The following is a 22,480-nucleotide window of genomic DNA, read 5'->3' as shown; positions in this document are numbered from 1 at the left end:
CTCCGTGCTGCTCCCCGGTGTCTCTGTGCTGCTCCCCGGTGTCTCTGTGCTGGTCCTCGTTGTCTCTGTCCTGCTCACCGTGTTCTGCAATGTATTCTTCACACATATATATTGTTCTTCACATACTATTTTGTTCGCACCGTTCCGCGCGTATCTTCCGACAAGTAAGCAGATGTGCCGAACATCTGTAATCTATTCTTCACTGTGTTTTTCACTGTGTTTTTCACTTAAATGATCCTGTGTTCACTGTGTTCACTGTTTTTATTCTATTCTTCATTGTTCTTCACTGTGTTTTTTTAATTAAATGCTCGATCTCGAGCAGGGGAAATACTCGTCCGAGCAACGAGCAGTTTCGAGTACCTTAATACTCGAACGAGCATCAAGCTCGGACGAGTATACTCGCTCATCTCTAATTATTAGCCTTTTCATAGACCTCATCTGTATTGGCAAGTTTGTCTACAATATCAGCACTGGAATGCCCTCTTCAGTGCAGAAATTGTTGTTGTTTTGGGTATAGTGCAGTGTGTGCCACAAATGTGTCATGTGTGTGTGTGCAAGAAATGTGTCTTGGATACTTCTTAAATACCCTCGAAAGCGGTTTGCACTGAAAAGAACATGCAAAGTCTAAAAACTGGCCCTTAGTAAATGTGTGTCACCAATTGGAATGTCTTTGCCCAGTATTAACTCAACCTTCAGGTCTGTACAGATTTCAAGCACATGTGTGACAGTCCCAAAACCAGTTTTAAACTCAATCCATACAGTGTTACCAGTCCCTGGTTCGCTCTTCAGAAATGTTGAGATGTCTGGATGCACTCTATTAGGCTACATTAACACGACCTTTCTGGAGTCCCCATAGACGGCAATAGGTGCAAGGAGTGATATGGTACCGCACACGGGAAAAAGTTTGAACATGTGGCCTACCACCCTATGGAGAGGGTAGGGGTCACCCCTCCTCCTCCCAGACGGGCATACGTCCATGTGAATGTAGCCTACAGGGGGTGATATCGATGCAGAATTGGATACTCACATTGAAAGCTTGGTCCTGTTGATGGCACTTTGTGCACGACCGCACACTGCCATGAAGATGGGCAGAGCTACTAGCTGCTCCATCCTGCAGCTGCTCCGGTCACATGACATGACTACAGGTGCAGATATCCCATTATATACTAGAGTATAAGCAGAGTTTTTACCCTTAACGCTCTGGGCCGTAGCTCTACGGCGCAGAGGTATAAGAAGTGTATGAAGAGGGCTCACGGGCTGAGTGCTCTTCATACAAAGGTGGGGTTTTTTGCATTTTGCAGAAAACCCCCACCGCTAATAACCGCGGTCAGTGCTTGCACCGATCGCGGCTATTAACCCTCTCAACGCCGCCGGCAAAGTCGCCGAACGTCATTGCCATGGTAGCCTCGGGTCTTCTTTTGACACGAGGCTACATGGCTTCTGAAAATTCGTTACAATGAGCCAGTGGCTCATTGTAATGAATGACCTGCAAAAATGCCATATATTGCAATACAGAAGTATTGCAGTATATGGTAGGAGTGATCTGACCATCTAGGGTTAATGTACCCTAGATGGTCCAAAAAATAGTGGAAAAAAAATAGAAAAAAAAAAGTTTAAAAAATAAAAAAAAATTAATAAAATATAAAAAATTCAAATCACCCCCCTTTCCCTACAACTGATATAAAACATAATAAACAGTAAAAATCACAAACATATTAGGTATCGCCGCGTCCCAAAATGCCCGATCTATCAAAATATAAAAACGGTTGCGGCCGGCGGTGACCTCCGAGACGGGAAATGGCGCCCAGATGTCCGAAATGTGACTTTTGCACCTTTTTAGATCACATAAAAAATGAAATAAAAAATGATCAAAATGTCGCACAGACCTCAAAATGGTAGCAATGAAAACGTCGTCTCATTTCGCAAAAAGTGACACCTCACACATCTCCGTGTGCCAAAGTAAGAAAAAGTTATTAGCTTCAGAAGATGACAACATTTTTTTTTTCATATGCACCAAGAAAAAGGGACGTGTTATAGGTACTAATACTGTACACGATGGCAAATCCAAATAGAAAATCTTTATTTGTGTTTACATAAATATACATACAAACCACACGTGTATACCAAAAACAATTAAAAACAATTAAAAAGCACCATCCAGTGCTGAGTCTCAAAGAATAGCAACAAGACAAGATAATGTGCAGGAATAATAAGTGCTTGTTGCTATGGGCAACCCTAAAGAATCTAATGCAAGCAAAATGAGCAATAGGGTTGCTAACCAACGTACCCTACACAGTATCAGTGACCAGTATATAGCTGGGAGGTATATGAAATAGGCAATATAACTGTGTGAATGAATCACAGAATAAATATACCAAACACTGAAAAGATAAATGAAAAAATATCACCGGAAGTAGGGTAGATGGGGCTGGCTCCCCACGCGTTCCGCCACCGAGCCTGGTGGCTTCCTCAGGGGTATGTGAAATTTTTTTTTTCTTTTTTGTACACATTCGTTTAATTTTTGAAAATGTATTAAAACACAATAAAACCTATATAAATTTGGTATCACCGCGATAGCACTGAACCAAAGAATAAAGTAGGCGTGTTATTTGGAGCAAAGAGTGAAAGTCGTAAAAACTGAGCACACAAGTACGTGGTGACACACGTGCGGTTTTTTTTCAATTTTTCCACATTTGGATTTTTTTTTCAGCTTCGCAGTACACGGCATGTTAAAATAAATAACATTACGGGAAAGTAAAATTTGTTACGCACAAAATAAGCCCTCACATAGGTCTGTACACGTAAAAATGAAAAAGTTATGGATTTTTGAAGTTGGAGAGCGGGAAATGAGCGGAAAAACCCTGCGTCCTTAAGGGGTTAAGCGCAAAAAATGTGCTGGAAAAACGAAACTCTGCTTATACTTATAGATAAAAAAATAAATAAAATCAATCATCACTTTTCCGACGTCCCCCGTAGATCATTGTGTGTGTGCCCTGGGAGCGATAGGCCCTGTGTGATGGTGTATCTCGCTGGCTGGCTATATACTGGGGGGCAGCAGCTGGTTGGCTATAAATATTGGGGGCAGAAGTCTGGCTATATGCTGGCAGGATGCAGGCTATATACTGAAGACTAGCTATATATATAATATTGGAGTCAGGAGCAAGCTATATACTGGGGGCAGGGGGCTGGCAGGCTTCATTTTGGGGGAGATGGGGCTGACAAGTTATATACTGGGGGCATAGGCAGGCGGGCTATATACTGGGAGCATTAACAGGTAGGCTGGCTAGCTATTTACTGGGAGGAGTCTGTGGCCAATTCATTTCCCACCCTAGAGTTATACTCTGGTCAATAGTTTTTCCCAGTTTTTTGTCTTAAAATTAGGTAACCCAGCCTACACTTTGGTCGGCTTAGATTCAAGTATTTTCGTAATTAAAAAGTAAAAAAAATTGACCCCAGCTTGTTTCTTGAACCTGCCTGCCACCACCCTCTGTCTGTGTCCTCTGGGCCAGCTACTATCTATACTGGGACCACCAATGATCTCAGTGAAGTCCAGATCCCTTTATAGGGGTATCGGAGAGGTCCAGGGATAACACCTATAGGGTATATTCACACGGCAGTATGCCCCCCACTGAAAATACATTTCACCACGCAAAAAAAATTCCTTACTATGACCCCACTAACAGAAAAACAAAAGTTTTATAACCTATAAAAGGGTGTCAATGGGGAAACTAAAATCCACTATATTCTATAGGCAGAACTGTTCCTCCTTCCCTTCTGCACCTCGCTGTGCGCCCATACAACATGTAACTTCCACATGTGGGGTGTCTCCGTACTCGGGAGGAAAAGGAAAACATAACGTTGAGATGTAGGAAATGTTAGTAAGTAACTTATTTAGTTTTTGTTTTTAAATTTTTTTTAATTGGATTTATAATTTGTCTCCGCTTGTAAAGCGTCAAGCAAATAAACATTTAACAGTTATTGTGTTATTACATGAACAGAATACAGAGGCATAACATGTAGCCTATACATAGAGGCTAACACATTTATTACAAAGTTGACATCCTAACCAGTGCATCAACACTAATTGTGTATGTATGTCTTTTATAGTTTGAATGAAGGAGGATGAAAAAGAATCATTGTAATCTCTGGGGTTTAGGTGATAGTGTGTGCGTTTGGGGTGTGTGGGGCAAGGAAGGATCATGTGTTTGAGATCCACCCCAGAATAACAGGAATTCCGCACTGCACTCTTGACCTTGTATTGGGGGGGTAGAAATGGTCAGGGGGTGGGGGGGAAGGGGGAACATGGCTCAATTCTGTAAGGTGGCCTCTGCCATGTGTGTGTAGGATAAAAGAACCCTCTCCCCGTTCCTCCTAGGTATCCTTTACACTGTCTTGAGTTGAAAAAAAAGAACCAAGGGGCCCATAGTTTTTTTTACAGTCACTATGTTTCCTTCTGTCATAAGCACTTAACTCTTCCAGTCTTGCTAGCTGTGCAGTTTTACTTATCCATTGTCCTGTAGAGAACGCCAGAGGAGCAGGATTAGGGATTTGACCATTAACCATAAGGAGGCCAGACTGTACTGGGTTGTTTTTTAGCTGTTTGTTCGAGGTGATGTTAACGAAGAGAAGTTTGGTGAGTCTGGACAAATTTTCTGGCGGATGGATTCAACTTCAGACCAATAGGGTTTTATTTTGTCACAGTCCCACCAAATGTGAGCGTAGGACACTATCTGTTTTGCATCTTCAGCACCAGGGAGGGAGCACCAACTGGGGGGACTCAAGCCCGACCTGTGGAAACCAAAGACCTTGCACAACCTCATCCAGATTCCGGTCTCAGGAGTCTGCTTACCTCATTGTCCGCAGTGGTCCTGGGGGTTCACTACTCCAAATCCTGACCACATGCCTCCCAGTAGATAGGTAGTCCCAGCACATACCCCCAGTACATAGGAAGCCACAGCACATGCCTCCCAGTATATAGGTAGCCCCAGCACATCCCCCCGTTATATGGGTAGCCACAGCACTTGTCCCCCAGTATATAAGAAGGCACAGCACCCCCCCCCCCCCAGTATATAGCTAGCACCAGCACATACTCCCATTAGATAGGTAGCCCCAGCATATACTCCCAGTAGATGGGTAGCTATAGCACCTACTCCCAGTAGACAGGTAGCCACAGCACCTACGCTATTCTCTTTGACCCAGGCTTAGACGATGGCAGCGATGGTGCCTGGGTCATACAAAGGACATAGGCAGCGATAACATCACTGCCTGTGTCCAGTGATCAGTCTGAGACACACAGCAGCCTTCGCTATTTATTTAAGATCTGTCTGAGAGCCAGATGCAGCCAACAAAAGAGCCATATCTGGCTCCTGAGCCAAAGGTTCCCTACTCCTGCAATAACGCCTCACCAAGTGCACCTGCACTGTACTGCGCCTGCACCTGCCCTGGACACTGCAGGGCGTCATCATTGCTTTTCAGCTCTCTCTGGCCTCTGGAGCTGATTTTGACGTCACCACCTACCAGCTAATCCCATATAGTCTTGTAGACAGCCCATCCGACTAGTAGCTGAATTGATACTTCACAAATAGAGATGAGCGAACATACTCGTCCGAGCTTGATGCTCGTTCGAGCATTAGCGTACTCGAAACTGCTCGTTGCTCGGACGAATACTTCGCCCGCTCGAGAAAATGGCATCTCCCGCCGTTTTGCTTTTTGGCGGCCAGAAACAGAGCCAATCACAAGCCAAGAGACTCTGCACTCCACCCAGCATGACGTGGTACCCTTACACGTCGATAGCAGTGGTTGGCTGGCCAGATCAGGTGACCCTGGAATAGCCTAGCCCCTGCCTGCGCTGCTCGGATCATTCTGTGTCTGGATGCCGCTAGGGAGAGAGCTGCTGCTGGTCAGGGAAAGCGTTAGGGTGTTCTATTAGAATAGTGTTAGGCAGGAGTGATTCTACAAGAACCCAACAGCCCTTCTTAGGGCTACAATAACGTTATACTTTTTTTTTTTTTTATTTGCTTGTGGCTGGGCTTGCTGGCACTAGTAGTGCAGCTAGTACCATATTGTGGGGGGACTTGCTACCGTTGTGTTTAGCTCTTAGTGACACACATATCCACCTCAAACACCGAAGTGGGACAATTTATTAGGGGTTTGAGTAGAATTAGGCAGAGTCTGCTGATTTTTTTTTTTTTTTTTTACCTTTATTTCCTTTTATAGCTCAAACTCATCTTGCAAAGCACAAAATCCAGTTGTGTGCTGTCAGTGTAGGTTAGAAACTAGCCATAGCAATAGGATAGCATCGTTTTGTAAAAAAAAAAATAAAATAAAAAAATAAACACAATTTTTTTTTTTTTTTCAAGTTTACACTTTAATTTGGAAAATGTTTAACCCGAGGGCTAGGGGTAGAGGACGAGGGCGTGGACGTGGGCGTCCAACTACTGCAGGGGTCAGAGGCCGTGGTCCTGGGCGGGGTGAGACACCACCTGCTGATGGGGGAGCAGGGGAACGCCGCAGAGGTACACTCCCTAGGTTTATCATGTCTCAAGTTACTGGGACTCGTGGTAGAGCACTGTTGAGGCCAGAACAGTGCGAAGAGGTGATGTCGTGGATTGCGGACAATGCTTCTAGCCATTTGTCCACCAGTCAGTCTTCCACGCAGTCCACCCATGTCACCGAAATCGGCACTCCTCCAGCTCCTCCACCTCAGCCTCCTTCTCCCCAGTCTGCCCCCTCCCACCAAAATTTGGCATTTGAACCGGCATACTCTGAGGAACTGTTTTCTGGACCCTTCCCACAGTCACAAACCACTTGTCCTGCTGCTGCTGAGCTATTTTCCGATGCCCAGGTTTTCCACCAGTCGCAGTCTGTGGGTGATGATGCCATTATTCACGTAGTGGAAGAAGTGTGTAAAGAGGTGTCGGACGATGAGGAGACACGGTTGTCAGACAGTGGTGAAGTTGTTGTCAGGGCAGGAAGTCCGAGGGGGGAGCAGACTGAGGGATCGGAGGATGATGAGGTGACACACCCAAGCTGGGTTGATAGGCCGGGTGAACACAGTGCTTCTGAGACGGAGGCGAGTCCTATAGCAGAGCAGGTTGGAAGAGGCAGTGGTGGGGCCAGACGGAGAGGCAGGGCCAGAGCTGGTGCATCAGCGCCAAATGTTGCCCGTAGTCAAGCTCCCGTGGCGAGGGCTAGATTTTCAGAAGTCTGGAGGTTCTTTAAAGAAACACCGGATGACCGACGGACTGTGGTGTGCAACCTTTGCCAAACCAGGATCAGCAGGGGTTCCACCACTACTAGCTTAAATACCACCAGTATGCACAGGCATCTGAATGCTAAACACCCCACTCAATGGCACCAAGCCCGTTCACCTCCGGCCGGGCACACCACTGCTCCTTCCCCTGTGTCATCTGCTAGTCAGCCCCCTGCCCAGGACCCCGGCCCAAACACCTCCCGTGCGAAAACCCCATCTTCGCCTCCACGATCCTCCACAGCATCCACCAGCGTTCAGCTCTCCATACCCCAGACGCTGAAGCGCAAAAGGAGGTATAGCGCAACCCACCCACACGCCCAAGCCCTCAACGTCCACATCTCCAAGTTGCTTAGCCTGGAGATGCTGCCCTATAGGCTGGTAGAGACCGAGGCCTTTCGAAGCCTCATGGCGGCCGCCCCTCGGTATTCGGTCCCCAGCCGCCACTACTTTTCCCGATGTGCCGTCCCAGCCCTGCACAAGCACGTGTCAGAGAACATCATCCGTGCCCTGACCAACGCCGTTTCTGACAAGGTCCACCTGACCACGGACACGTGGACGAGTGCTGCTGGGCAGGGCCACTATATATCGCTGACGGCACATTGGGTTAACTTGGTGGAGGCTGGGACCGAGTCTGACCCTGGGGCTGGTCATATATTGCGGGGCCTACCTCTGTCCAGGTCTCAAAGGCCTACTATGCCTCCTCCTCCTCCCACCCCTCCTCCACCTCCTCCTCTGAATTACCATCCGTGGGCATGGCGCCATCAGTCGGTAGCTCTAGGCACAGCAGCAGTGCCATCGCTAAGCGACAGCAGGCGGTGCTCAAACTGCTGAGCCTAGGCAATAAAAGGCACACCGCCCAAGAGTTATTACAGGGCATCACGGCGCAGACTGATCTGTGGCTGGCACCGCTGAACCTGAAGCCAGGCATGGTTGTGTGTGACAACGGCCGTAACCTGGTGGCAGCTCTGCAACTCAGCAGACTGACACATGTGCCATGCCTGGCCCATGTGTTAAATCTCATAGTTCAGCGTTTCCTGAAGACATACCCCAATCTGTCTGATTTGCTCACGAAGGTGTGCCGCATCTGTGCGCATTTCAGGAAGTCCAGCACAGATGCTGCCACTCTCAGGGCAGCGCAGCGCCGCCTACAACTGCCCGCTCACTGACTGTTGTGCGACGTGCCCACGAGGTGGAATTCAACACTAACCATGTTATCCAGAGTTTACCAGCAGCGCAGATCGATAGTAGATTGCCAGATGTCAACTTCCACCAGAACTGGTAGTCAGGTCAGTCAGCTTCCTCAAGTCTACAATGAGGAGTGGATGTGGATGTCTGATATCTGTCAGGTGCTGAGTAACTTTGAGGAGTCAACACAGATGGTCAGTGGTGATGCCGCCATCATCAGCCTCACCATCCCGCTGCTTGGCCTGTTGAAAAACTCTCTGGTCAGCATGAAGTCGGAAGCTTTGCGCTCGTCACAAGAGACGGGGAAAGAAGATTCCCTTGTTGATAGCCAAAGCACCCTTAGGTCTGTTTCTCAGCGCATATCGGAGTAGGTGGAGGAGGATGAGGAGGAAGAGGAGGAGAATGTTGGCGAGACAGAAGAGGGGACCATTGTTGAGTCCTTCACTGTTCAGCGTGTATGGGCAGAAGAAGAGGAGTTGGAGGAGGAGGAAATGGACAGTCAGGCCAGTGAGGGGAGTGAATTCTTGCACGTTGGGACTCTGGCGCATATGGCAGATTTCATGCTAAGCTGCCTATCCCGTGACCCTCGCGTTCAAAGAATTTATTCCAGCACCGATTACTGGGTATTCACTCTCCTGGACCCACGGTACAAGTAAAATGTTTCCACTCTCATCCCTGGAGAGGAAAGGAGTGTGAGAATGTATGAATACCAGCAGGCCCTGGTGCACAAGCTGAAACAGTATTTCCCTTCTGACAGCGCTAGCGGCAGAGGGCGTACTTCTGCGGGACAAGTAGCGAGGGAGAGTAGGCGACCAGGCAGCTTGTCCAGCACTGGCAGGGGTACGCTTTACAAGGCCTTTGCCAGTTTTATGTCACCCCAGCAAGACACTGTCACCTGTCCCCAGTCTCGGCAGAGTAGGGCTGATCTTTACAGAAAGATGGTGAGGGAGTACGTAGCTGACCATACCATCGTCCTAAATGATCACACCGCTCCCTACAACTACTGGGTTTCAAAGCTGGACATGTGGCACGAACTGGCGCTGTACGCCTTGGAGGTTCTTGCCTGCCCTGCCGCTAGCGTGTTGTCCGAGCGGGTTTTCAGTGCAGCTGGTGGCATCATCACCGATAAGCGTACACGCCTGTCGACTGACAGCGCTGACAGGCTGACGCTTATCAAGATGAATAAAGCCTGGATTTCTCAGGATTTCCATTCTCCACCAGGTGAAAGAAGCTGAACCTGAATAATGTATGCACTCCTCCTCCTCATTGTCCTCCTTCTCCTCCTCTTTGTACACTAAAGCAGAGGAAACTGGCAATTTTTTTAGTACTCTATGTATTTAATTTTTCTGGAGGGCCAACTACCCTGTCTTCTGTTTTAAACAATTTTTGGGAGTGCCACATATAGGCACTCAATCTATGTAATTTTTCTGGAGGACCAGCTACCTGCTCCTCTGGTTTGAAAACTTTTTTGGACTGCCACATACAGGCACTATCCAAATTAAATTGTCTCCATAGCAGCCTCCACACGTCGTCTTTTTAGCTGCCTTCACACGTTGTCTCCATTGCTACCTCCACACGTCATCGCCATAGCTGCCTCCAAAAGTAGTCCATATAGCTGCTTCCATACATGGTCCCCTTATCAAACGAGCTATGTCAGGCAGAATTTTGGATTTTTTCATGGCTTCCATGTTAACTTTGTCGCCACCCTGCTGTGTAATCCACAAAATATACTGGCAAACTTTTATCATTTACCAATATTATTTCAGCGCTTCTTGCGCATCTGTTTACATTCCCCTCACCCGCCAGAACCCAAACTTATAAGAACGCTACTACACTTGATCTTATAAAAAGGGTTCTTAGAAGTGCTGTTTGGGGAGTAGCCTAGAGACAGGGGCTTGGATTGGCGAAAACTCGCCTGGCAGCGGAGCGCCAGCTCCATCCCAAGATCCAATTAACATAGTTTTAACTGCAGCACCTTTAATCTACTACTAGTTCACTGCCTCCATACATGGTCCCCTTATCAAACGAGCTGTGTCAGGCAGAATTTTGGGTTGTTTTCATGGCTTCCACATCAAACTTGTTAACTTTGTCGCCACCCTGCTGTGTAATCCACAAAATATACTGGCAAACTTTTATCATTTACCGATATTATTTGAGCGCTTCTTGCTCACCTCCTTTGGTTCCTCTCTGCCACCCATTGGTTTTAAGCCTGAGTCCATTTGGGGTATGTTGCCAAGACACTCTCTAGCCTGCCGCTGCTGCCGCTGCCTCTGCATAGTCCCCTATAGTGTCGGGGTCAATTATTGGATGTTTTAGATGCTATCTAGCCTCATTCGGTCACTCTGTCATTGCCATGCTGTTGCCCATACTTTTGGCATAATGGTGTGATTAAGCAGCCTCAGAGGCATCCATGCATGCTGCCCCTGCTGTTTCCTGTCCATTTCCGTGGTGTTTCCATCCTTTTCTGAGGTTCCCAGGTGCTTGGCCAAGCTTCCCTGTGCAGACCCTTGGTCCCCTTGAAAAATGCTCGAGTCTCCCATTGACTTCAATGGGGCTCATTATTCGAGACGAGCACTCGAGCATCGGGAAAAGTTCGTCTCGAATAACGAGTACCCGAGCATTTTAGTGCTCGCTCATCTCTATTCACAAACAAATCACGTTAAAAAAAGTGGCGTATGAGAGAAGATCTGCTTATATTAACATAAAATCTGCACATCAATTTCTCCTGCATGTTTTTTCCCATAGAAATCCATTGATTTACGGGACTGTCTAATTATAATTTAGGCTCAATACACAGTACGGAAGATGTAAATTGTTCAAGTAATCACACGCTCAAAGTTTTCTGATGCAGCCTTTTTTCGTTGAGCCCTCCGTGAGCCCTCTCATGAGTACATTTAAGAAAATAGTCTCCGTGAAAATACCCTTTTAAGATGAGATTGACAGAAGTCAATTGCTACCAATGTGACTGCCCCAAAGGTTAGTAAGAAGATTTGGTTCTTACAGTTCGGTTGAGGCAATTTATGCTAGTTATGCTAGTCTTTTTCCCTTTTGTTGTAATAGGGTTCCTCAGGCTCACTGACTTGGTAGTGGCTTATAATGTCCTGGGTTTAGAATATTTTTAGCCCTCTCTTATTTACAGGGTCCCTGGTCAGGGGTGATGGAAAGTTTCTGGACTTGCTGCCTTGATGGATGTGTAGCAGTACTCTAGATCGAATGGTATGTCTCTATCCTTATGTTGCACTGAGGTCTGTGCCTGTCACTTTGCTGGCTGTTTAAGGGTAGGTACGGTTGCATATGTTTCCCTAGCTTGTGGGTCTCTTAACTCTGGGTTTGCCCCTTTCATCTTGGGGAAGAGGGTATAGGCTGTCCAGCATTCTTGGTTTATGGTACTGCGAGGGGGGAATGTGGGCAACGTCCCTCAACCCACCTGTGGGAACATGTTGAGTCCAGTATGGTTCTGGATTTGCGTACCTCCGGTGGGTTGAGGGGGCCCGCGTAAGTGCTAGATGGCCATTGGGAGCTGGTGGGTACTCAGGGCCTTTTCTGGTCTGCAGGCCAAAGTTGTCCTGGATCAGGTGGTATCCATGTACCTCCAGTATGTGGAGGGGTCCGGTTGAATGCTGGGCCGCTGCGCATCGCTGGGACCTGGTGGGAACTCGAGGCCCTGGCTTTTTAGGCCTGTAGGCGCAGATGTTCTGGAGCGGTGGTTTGCTGGTAATCTGCCGTGCTCGGCTCGTGTTCATGCCCGAGAGGGCTAGTGCTGGTAGTTTGTAGTTTGTAGCTCTGAGGATGTGCCTCCTGCTGTTTTGGTGGTAAGACGCACTCCTGTAAGTACCGTATTTTTTGCCCTATAGGGCGCACCGGACTATAAGGCGCATTAGTCCGATGCGCCTTTATATATGGAATTATTACATATATAAGGCGCATCGGACTATAAGGCGCGGGGTCCGGGGGCGTGGCGGAGGTCCGGGGGCGGAGCGGAGACCCGACGCGGCGCCGAGACGCGACGTGGAACGCGGGGAAGGTGAGGGGGAGGTGGAGGAGGGCAGCGGACCCTACTTACATAGGTCCCCGCTACCGGAGACAGCAGATCTCCAGCGGGAACTGCAGACCACGCGGCAGAAGTTGTTCGTGCCGCGTGGTCTGCAGTTCCCGCTGGAGATCTCCGGTAGCGGGGACCTATGTAAGTAGGGTCCGCTGCCCAGCGCCATACATAGGGCGCACCGGACTATAAGGCGCACTTTGGATTTCCACGGAAATCCAATGCTTTTAAGTGCGCCTTATAGTCCGGAAAATATGGTAACTTATTTAGGTGGTAAATCTATCAGTCTCTGAAGCAGATGATTTTGAAAATGACAAGTTTTTCAAAATATTTGACAATTTTTTTTAAAAATAAATACGCAAAATATATCAACTAAATTTTACAACTAACATGATTACAAAAAGAGGCTGAACCGCAATGTACAAACTGGCTATGTCTTGAAGGGGTTAAATGCAAGATACTGGAGCTGGTTAGTGATCACATACGTTTGTATGAAAATGCACATGCAATTAGTTTGAGCACTGCACACGGGGGTTTGCCTTTAGTTTTTAAACCCAAGGCAAATGAAGTGTGAACACAGGCTCAAGATCAATGTCCTGCACTTTCTTTATTTCCCATTTTGGAGGTTAATAGGTAAAGTAACTTATTGAGCAACATCCCTTCTATATTTAGTAGTGAATATGAATCTGCATAAGCTACCTATTCTAAAACTGTAGTGGTTCTTCATATGAAGCATAAATCTTGAAATAATGTGTATAGAAATACATAAAGAAATTTATATAGAGAAAACTGCGTGTATGTGTTTATAATATATTCCACACAGTTTTCTTGGCTCATACACACCCATCCCACCCTAGGAGGAGGGGGGTTTGAAAGAATGATAGAGGGTGTGTAAGAAGCAGGCGTTCCCAGTCCATTTAAACAAGTCAACCCCACCCTGGGTGTGCCTGGCTTCAGCTCTCCCAGATCCCTTAAGAGTCACAGCACAAAATAAACAGACAGGTTTTTCAATAGGCAAGAATTCTTTACTTTATCTCCAGCCATTTTGCTGCTTAAAAATCATGAAACGCTTTATATATGCTTAGAAATGTGCTCCTCTTATAACTGGTGCACTTCACTTCTTTTAGGAGAAAGTTGCAAACTGTCCTTTTTGTCTTTGTTCTCTTAGTACACTTTAACCTACACTTTAGCTGTTGTATGCATTTTGCTGTAACACCTGCTCAGGATTAGAACAGAATACCGTGGGGGAACATTTATCATACGCTGGCACTTTTTGCAAAGGCGTATGATGAAAGTCAAAGCCCTTTGGGTGATGCCACACGTGGCATTTCTGGTCCATTTTACAGCATGCGTTTTCAGTCCATTTAAAAACGCATGCAAATCAAATCTGTTTTTCACCGCTTTTCCCAATTTATTATATTCATAGATAAACAGGTTCTAGACAGCCAAATGCTGAAAACGCATGCTCTAAAATGACCAAAACTGGTCATCTACACTGGCGTACATTACCACTGACCATTCATGGTGTATTTACACTTGGTGTTTACATTTTTGTTACTAAGGGCGCTGTCACAAGGGACGTTTATTTCTGCGTTTGCAAATGCAGAGCAAACCACGTCCATCGGCCGCAGCCCGATCAAAATCGCCGTTTCTATGGAAATGCCTGCGATCGGGACTGAGCCGCCGGTGTTTTGCAAGTAATGTCCCGTGTGACAGTGCCCTAAGGCTGCATTCACAGTTTTCTGGTGGAGAAAGCTTGCAAATATCCCCTTCTTTACCCTTCTTTACTAGTTTCCAACCCCACATACCACTTTAGGGTGTCCAGTAGTCATGTGGGCGTCAACACCCTGGCCTGATACATTTACTAACAGAAAACCATTGGAGACTATAGCAGGAATCTTTTAGGCCACAGTCTCGCTTAATTCTGGCGGCACGTGTGACCTGGTCTAAGCACAACTCCATAAAGCAGAGAAAATGAGGGGCACTATCCCTTTTACAAACTCCTGCATACACCACTGTGGTCTCTCTTTTCTGTACAGATATTCCAAGTAATGTGGTGCTAGACCATAGAAACCAAAGAAAAAACATGGCACTCACTATTGAGACTTAATCTCTATTTCATTTATTTAAAAGCATCAGCAGCATGCAGAGTGGGAGCAGGGGGCAGCTGGGATGAGTGTCGGCAGTCTTGCACTATAATAAGCACTTTATCGAGCTTGATAAAGCGCTTGGTACTGCACAAAACTGTTGTTGCTCTGTACAGCTACCCCCTGCTCCCGCCCGACATGCCTGCCGATACTTTTAAAGAAATGAAATCTGAAATCTTAAAGGGAACCTGTCACTTGGACCTTATTTTCACTAAAGGCAGGTTGTAGAAGCTTATTACACCTGCAGTGCAAACATGCCTTTCTGCCTTTTCTAAGCATTTGCATTACAATATAATTGTGTGTTATAACTCACTCTTGCACCATGACTAAATCCTGGGTAGTCACAGGGACTGGACTTTGGTTTGGATGCATTTCAAAAAACATGTGTCTTGTCTGTGTTACTCACTCCTCAGAGAGCTTGGCCCCCACCTTTGTGCTCCTGTATAGCTCCACCTCCTGCTCCTTCTCAGAGGTCACAGCCTGGTCAGCCTGACATCAGTGGGGGAGGGAGGAGCTGTACCGGAGCACAAACATGGAGGCAGCCTGCAGCTCAGACAAGTCACATGTTTTTTAAATGCATCCAAACCAAAGCCCAGCCCCTGTGACAACCCCATGATTTTGTCAGGATGCAAGAGTAAGTTATAACACACAATTATATTGTAATGCAAATGCTTAGAAAAGGCAGAGAGGCATTTTTGCACTGCAGGTGTGATGGGCTTTTACAATCTGTCTTCAGTGAAAATGAAGTTCCTGGTGGCAGGTTCCCTTTAATAGTGAGTGCCACGTTTTTGTTGCTCACTTTTGAAGACCTGGTCTAAGCATCCACAGGCGGGCATGTGGATTTTTAAGATCGTTAAGGTGTTAAAATGCAGTTTTAATAAATTCCCCCAATACGTTAAAATTGTGTTTGTAAACAAATTGTTAAAGAATGTTAACCCAGCATAAATGCAAAGCATTTTGTAAACAGAAATATTTGACACGCTGTAATGAGGCAAATCTGCTCTCCTCAGCTGTTGTATTGAGTTTTAAAATGCAGTGTAAACGCCACGTGTGGCTGCATCATAATGGTTTTTGGATTGCCCTGCCAGATTGCATATGCTTTTTATGGAAATGCATGCAGTAAGTAATCAGCACCAATGTCGTGCATTGTTTAAATGCCCCTTGGTGTTTGTGTGGCATTTGCAACGCAGACGCCACATTGCTTTCACCCATTATGACCCACATCTGTTTTTGGCTTCAACAATTGCATCAGAAAACCTAACCAAGTGAACGCACCATGACAAACCACTTTTGATTCAGTTTTGAAGCTGAGTCAAAGCGCACGGGGACGTGCAATAGCTTTATCGCATATGTGTTCCTATGTAAACACGCATGCGATAGTTAGCCAGCACCCGGTGTAATGAAGCCGTGGCACGATCTCGTGCGCTTTGATTCAGTATCATTTGTATCATATATGGTACAGGCGGTCCCCTACTTAAGGACACCCGACTTACAGACAACCCATAGTTACAGACAGACCCCTCTGACTTCTGGTGAAGGTTTTTGAATGCTTTACTATAGTCCCAGATTGAAATAATCAGCTGTAAAGTGTCTGTAATGAAGCTATATTGATAATTCTTGGTCCCAGTACAGCAAAAATTGTTTAAACTCCAATTGTCACTGGGGCAAAATTTTTTTTGTCTGGATCTACAATGATAAAATATACAGTTTCGACTTACATACAAATTCAACTTAAGAACAAACCTCCAGACCCTATCTTGTACGTAACCCGGGGACTGCCTGTATTTGTAAAGACAATGCAAATATGACATGTGAGCGCACCCGAGTGCACGTTTTTGGTATGTTGACTATACTTGATTTTTATTCATTTATTTTTTTAATTATATATATCTTCACGTTTTACTTTCTTTTTTTTTTAAGTAATTTTGTTCTCTTCCCAATTTTTATCTTCAGGCCTACAACTCTTCTCTACTCATGTCATCCCATTGCAAAATCGGCACAGAGACCTCTGCTCCTTCTCTCCTAAGTGACATCAAGATGGAGCCACCTGAACAACTTTTAGACAATGATTGCAATATGGCACAGGCTGAACCTGTTGACCTCTCTCTACATAAAGCTAAGACCTCTCTTCGCAGATCTCAGAGTCCTCCTTCTACAACTTCCACATCACCCACTACAGTCCTTTCTGCACCTCCTTCAGTGATCTCATTGACTGGCTTAGGTTCAGCAGTACCTGCTGTACTTTCCCCTGGTTCAATTTTGGCATCAACGCAAGGAAGTGGTGGGCAACAGATCCTTCATGTCATTCACACTATCCCTTCAGTAAATTTGCCTAGTAAAATGGGAAGTTTGCAAACCATTCCTGTTGTAGTACAATCATTGCCTGTCGTATATGCAGCACTACCCACAGACGGTGTTACTGCAGCTATCACTGTTCCACTAATAGGAGCTGATGGAAAAATAACAGGTGAGTACATGCTTAAAATTACAACATATATGATTTTTGGGATTTATGGGATGTAGAACAGCTTAACCTATTATCTTGCTTTCTCTTGTATCTGTGGGGTTGTTTACGGATAGGGACTGAATGAGGGGAGGGGCTGCTGCCTCTGGCTGGGTGTCATAGGCTTCCCAACTTGGTAAACTTGGAGGCCTTGATAAGGCCTTCAGCTGCCACAGCAGCCACACATCATCCTATGACATTCCTTCCATCTGCCTGTCCTTTTCTGCCATGATCATCATCACCAAGATGTTAAAGGGAATCTGTCATCACATTTTCACAAATACAGCTAGTATTAGTTAATATGGCTCTATAGAAACCTAACGGACACCCTTCTTTTAGCTAAAATATTTCCCTTACATCCCCATAAAATGTTTCCCTTACATCCCCATAAATCTTATCTTTACCTGGCATCAGAAGGGGAGTGTCCTGCTCACCTGGCCCCTCCCATTTTCTCCTCAATGCCTCTTCTCAGCATGAGATGTGACCAGCATGGCATCATCTAAGGTCCTGTTACATTTGCAGCGTCTACCCTATGTATGTATCTGATAATAATTCTTTATTTATAAAGCGCACACAGATTACGCAGCGCTGCACAAAGCATGTCAAATTGGTCCCTGTCCCCATGGGGCTCACAATCTAAACAACCTAACAGTATGTTTTGGAATGTGGGAGGAAACCAGAGTACCCGGAGGAAACCCACGCAAACACGGAGAGAACATACAAACTCTTTGCAGATGTTGACCTGGGTGGGATTTGAACCGTGCCGCCCTATCAACTTAAATCACAGCAGCCTCCATGGACTTCTACTTCACCCCATATTCCATGGAGGATGGTTTTATGTGATCAGATGAAGTCTCTATTTAATATGGGATAATTTGCATACCAAAAATAAATTGGTATGTATATGTATATATATCAGCACAGACCAAAAGTTTGGATGAGAGGGTGTGTCCAAAGAGTTTTCTTTATTTTCATGAATATAAAAATTGTTGATTCACACTGAAGGCATCAGAACTATGAATTAACACATGTGGATCTATATACTTAACAAAACGCTGTGAAACGACTGAAAATATGTTTTTCAAAGTAGCCACCTTTTGCTTTAATTACTACTTTGCACATTCTTGGTATTGTCTTGATGAGCTTCAAGAGGTAGTCACCTGAAATGGTGAGTTGCCAGAGATACTTTGCACTTGTTGGGCATTTTGCCTTCACTCTGCGGTCCAGCTCACCCCAAACCATCTCGGTTGGGTTCAGGACTGGGGACTGAGGAGGCCAGGCCATCTGGCATAGCACCCCATCACTCTCCTTCTTGGTCAAATAGCCCTTACACAGCCTGGAGGTGTGTTTGGGGCCATTGTCCTGTTGAAATAATAAAATAAATGATGATTCAACTAAACGCAAACCGGATGGAATAGCATGCCGTTGCAAGATGTTATGGTAATCATGCTGGTTCAGTATACCTTAAATTTTTAAATAAATCCCTGAAAAATCCAACAAATCCACACCTGCTCCTCCATGCTTCACAGTGGGAACCAGGCATGTAATTGACAATATGGATCGAAATTTGCTGCTCTTGGAGCACAAACGCTCTCTAGCAGCTAGTTGGGTAACATGTAGAAGGCGGTAGAGGGAAGAGTTGCAGGGAGTCTAGTCCTGATCTGGTGCACCCCAATAAGTTTGCCAGTCTGGCGGATGAGGGAGATTTCAGCTCTGGGGTAGCAATGCTGCAGCAGGGCATGGCCTCTAGCAACCAGGGGACTGTCTGCTCCAGTAAGAATGGTAATGGGAGCACAGGCAAGGTCAGACAGGTGCTGGTAGTGGGAGATTCGATTATTAGGGGAACAGACCGGGCAATTTGTCACAAAGACCGTGCATACCAAACAGTGTGTTGTTTGCCGGGTGCTCGGGTTCGGCATGTTGCGGATCGGGTTTACAGATTACTGGGAGGGGCTGGTGAGGAACCAACGGTCATGGTCAACATTGGCACCAATGACAAAGTAAGAGGTTGGTGGAAGGTCCTTAAAAATGATTTCAGGAATTTGGGACGTAAGCTCAGGGCAAGGACCTCAAAGGTAGTTTTCTCCGAAATGCTACCTGCATCACCTGCCACACCAGAAAGGCAGCGGGAGATCAGGGAGGTAAATAAGTGGCACAAAAGTGGGTGTAGGAAGGAGGGCTTTGGGTTCATGGAGAACTGGGCCGACTTTGCTGTCAGCTACAGGCTCTACAGTAGGGATGAGCGGCACCTCAATGGGGATGGTGCACCTGTTTTGGCGGGAAAATGTCTAAAAGGTTGCAGGAGTGTCTAAACTAGAGACATGGGGGGAGGGAGGGAAACTATACTTGTGCAGGGCAAATAGACAGTGTAGATAGAGAGCTGGGAAGAGTCATAGTCCATGGGGGAGGAAGGGGGCTGGAATAAGATTGGGGAATAAGGACAAAAGGAATAGGGAAAACCATATAAAATGCATGTACACAAATGCCGGAAACCTCAAGAACAAAATGGAGGAACTGAAACTCTTAATGTTGGAGCGGAAATATGATATAGTGCAGTGATGGCGAACCTTTTAGATACTTAGTGCCCAAACTAAAACCAAAACCCACTTTTATGTTGCGAAGTACCAACATGACAATTTGAGCAGTAACCTATTGATCTCTGCTGTATCACAAGTTTCAATCGTATTGGCGTCCAGAGGACACTAATACAATGGAAAGCAGGAGACATTTGGATTGCTGATTCCCTCCAGGGTCCCCTGAAGAGGAAGCAGGAGCTTCAATTATAATCCATCTCTGTGAACACCTTCTGGCCTCTCCTGTAGTCCTGGTAGCCAAGTAGGTGTCACTTTAAAATAGCACTGAGCATGGCACGTCCTGGGCTGTCTTGGACTGCAGGAAGAAGCCTTGAGTCCTATCTGGTGAATTCTGCGCTGTGTGCCCACAGAAAGGGCTACGAGTGCCACCTCTGGCACCCGTGCCATAGGTTCGCCACCACTGCTATAGTGGGTATCAGCGAGACATTGCTGGACAGTAGCTATGACTGGGCTGATGCTATAGATGGTTATAGTCTTTTTAGAAATTATTGTATAAATAAAAAAGGGGGAGGGGTTTGTTTATATGTGAAATCTTGCCTCAAACCTGTCCTGCCAGATGACATCGGTGACACAAATGTGGATAAAATATTACTAGGGGTTTGTTATAAGGCTCCAAATATAATGGAGACAGTAGAGGAACTGCTGATAAGTCAAATGGATGCGGCTTCAAAGCATGGTGAATGTACTTGTGGGGGACTTCAATTACCCAGATATTGACTGGGGGTCCAGAATCCTGCAGGTCCTTCAAAGGTAGCAGGTTTTTGTCAACAACAAAAGACAATTACCTGTCGCAACTAGTTCTGGATCCAACAAGAGGGGGGGCACTGCTGGACCTTATCTTAACCAACAGACCTGACACGGTATCAAAATAACAGGTTGGGAGGAACCTGGGAAATAGTAAAAATAATATCATTGATTTTGTATTACGCTTTGCTAAGAGCGTTAATGCAGGGGCAACGAACACTCTAAAGTTCAGGAAGGCAAATTTACAGCAACCTGGTGAATACTGTAGGTTATAAAAGCATATAATAGATGGTGTCTTCCTCTCGAGGAAAAGCAGCTTGCGGTGGCTGTGTAGTCACGGGGTAACCACGTCCAAAGGTGAGACCCGTTTAATAGTAGAATCCAATGTGCAGCAAGCAAGGACAGTCCACTCTAGAAGCGCACCTTCCTGAAGTCAAAACATTCTTTTATTTTTTTTTTTGTTACCAAAGGTATATAAAAGGTGTATAAAAACGTGTTTCGTCATTGAACTAATGCCTTCATCAGGTTAAAACCAATATAAATACAACAAGGGTTTTGTAACAAAAAAATAAAGAATGTTTTGACTTCGGGAAGATGCGCTTCTAGAGTGGACTGTCCTTGCTAGCTGCACTTTGGATTCTAGGATTATAGAGCGAAAAATAAATCCTGTAAAAAGCAGATAGAAGCCGTAAAAATAGGAGAGCAGGGAGAGCAAAAATAATTATTTTTCAAGTATATAAATGATAAGAAACTAAAAAAAGAGTGTGCGCCCTCTGAGGAATAAACCAGGGGTCATGGTGGACTGTCACCCTGGTGGATGACATGATGAGGAATGATGTAATTTATCTTTGGAATGTCAACAGTTTAACCCAGGAAGAGGTACGGCATGAACTATGTACCTTGATAGACAGACTGTTATTTTTAATATTTGAAGATTCCCTGAGGACTGGTTATGTTCCACGGTACTGGAGCATAGAAAATGTTGTAACAATATACGAAGAAGGATCAAAAAGCAATCCTGGAAACTACAGACCTGTGAGTCTAACTTCTTTTGTGGGGAAAATATTTGAGGGGTTTGTTAGAGATGCTATCCTGGAGTATGTCATGGTACATAACCTTATAACCCAGTATCAGCATGCTGGGACTAGGGGAAATCTGTGTATTTCGTCATTAATGGCACATTTTCAGATTGGGTTGACGTTACCAGTGGAGTGCCACAAGGCTCAGTATTGGGGCCACTTCTTTTTAATATTGTTATTAATGACCTCCTAGTGGGTTTACACAGTCAAGTTTCAATATTTGCAGATGATACTAAGCTGTGTAAAGTAATTAATACTGAGGTCGATAGTTTAGCATTACAGAGGGATTTGTGGAAGCTTGAGGAGTGGGCAGAGAAATGGTTGATGAGGTATAATGTAGATACATGTAAAGTAATGCACTTGGGCCGTGGAAACAAATAGTATAATTTATGTTCTAAACAGTCAATTACTTGGTAAAACTGGAGCACCAGTTCTGGGCACCAGTGTATGTAAAGGACATAGTAGAGCTGGAACGGGTGCAGAGGAAAGCAACCAAGATTATTAGGGGAATGGGTGGGAATAGAATTCAATGAAAGATTACAAAATTTGGAATTATTCAGTTTAGAAAATGACGACTGAGAGGAGACCTCATTACAATGCAAATACAAATACCTGAACGGGACGTACAAAGATCTCTCCAAAGATCTTTTTATACCTAGGCCTGTGACCAGGACAAGGGGGCATCCTCTACGCCTAGAGGAGAGGCGATTCTACCATCAACCTAGACAAAGGTTCTTTACTGTAAGAGCAGTGAGACTATGGAACTCTCTGCCGCAGGAGGTTGTTATGGCGGACTCTATGTACATGTTCAAGAGAGGCCTCAATGCCTTTCTGGAGAGAAAAAATATCACGGGTTATGGGGAAAAAACACTTATTTAATTCTTAAAGGTTGGACTTGATGGACTTGCGTCTTTTTCCAGCCTTCTATATTATG

At 45.5% G+C, this 22,480-nt stretch overlaps 1 protein-coding gene across 4 annotated transcripts in view; it reads left to right on the top strand.

Annotated features, from left to right (window-relative positions):
* KLF8 (KLF transcription factor 8) overlaps positions 1–22,480 on the top strand; it is a 69,583-nt gene that overhangs the window by 18,695 nt on the left and 28,408 nt on the right. For all 4 annotated transcript variants that reach the window (XM_072123898.1, XM_072123896.1, XM_072123895.1 and 1 more), the window contains exon 2: positions 16,580–17,093. In XM_072123898.1, coding sequence (XP_071979999.1) covers positions 16,580–17,093 — 514 coding nt within the window. The remainder of the gene's footprint in view (positions 1–16,579; positions 17,094–22,480) is intronic.

Source organism: Engystomops pustulosus, chromosome 9 (assembly GCF_040894005.1).
Source record: "Engystomops pustulosus chromosome 9, aEngPut4.maternal, whole genome shotgun sequence".
NCBI lineage: Eukaryota > Metazoa > Chordata > Amphibia > Anura > Leptodactylidae > Engystomops > Engystomops pustulosus.
Note: the sequence above shows the minus strand (reverse complement) of the source record. Positions and strands in the feature narration are given on the sequence as shown.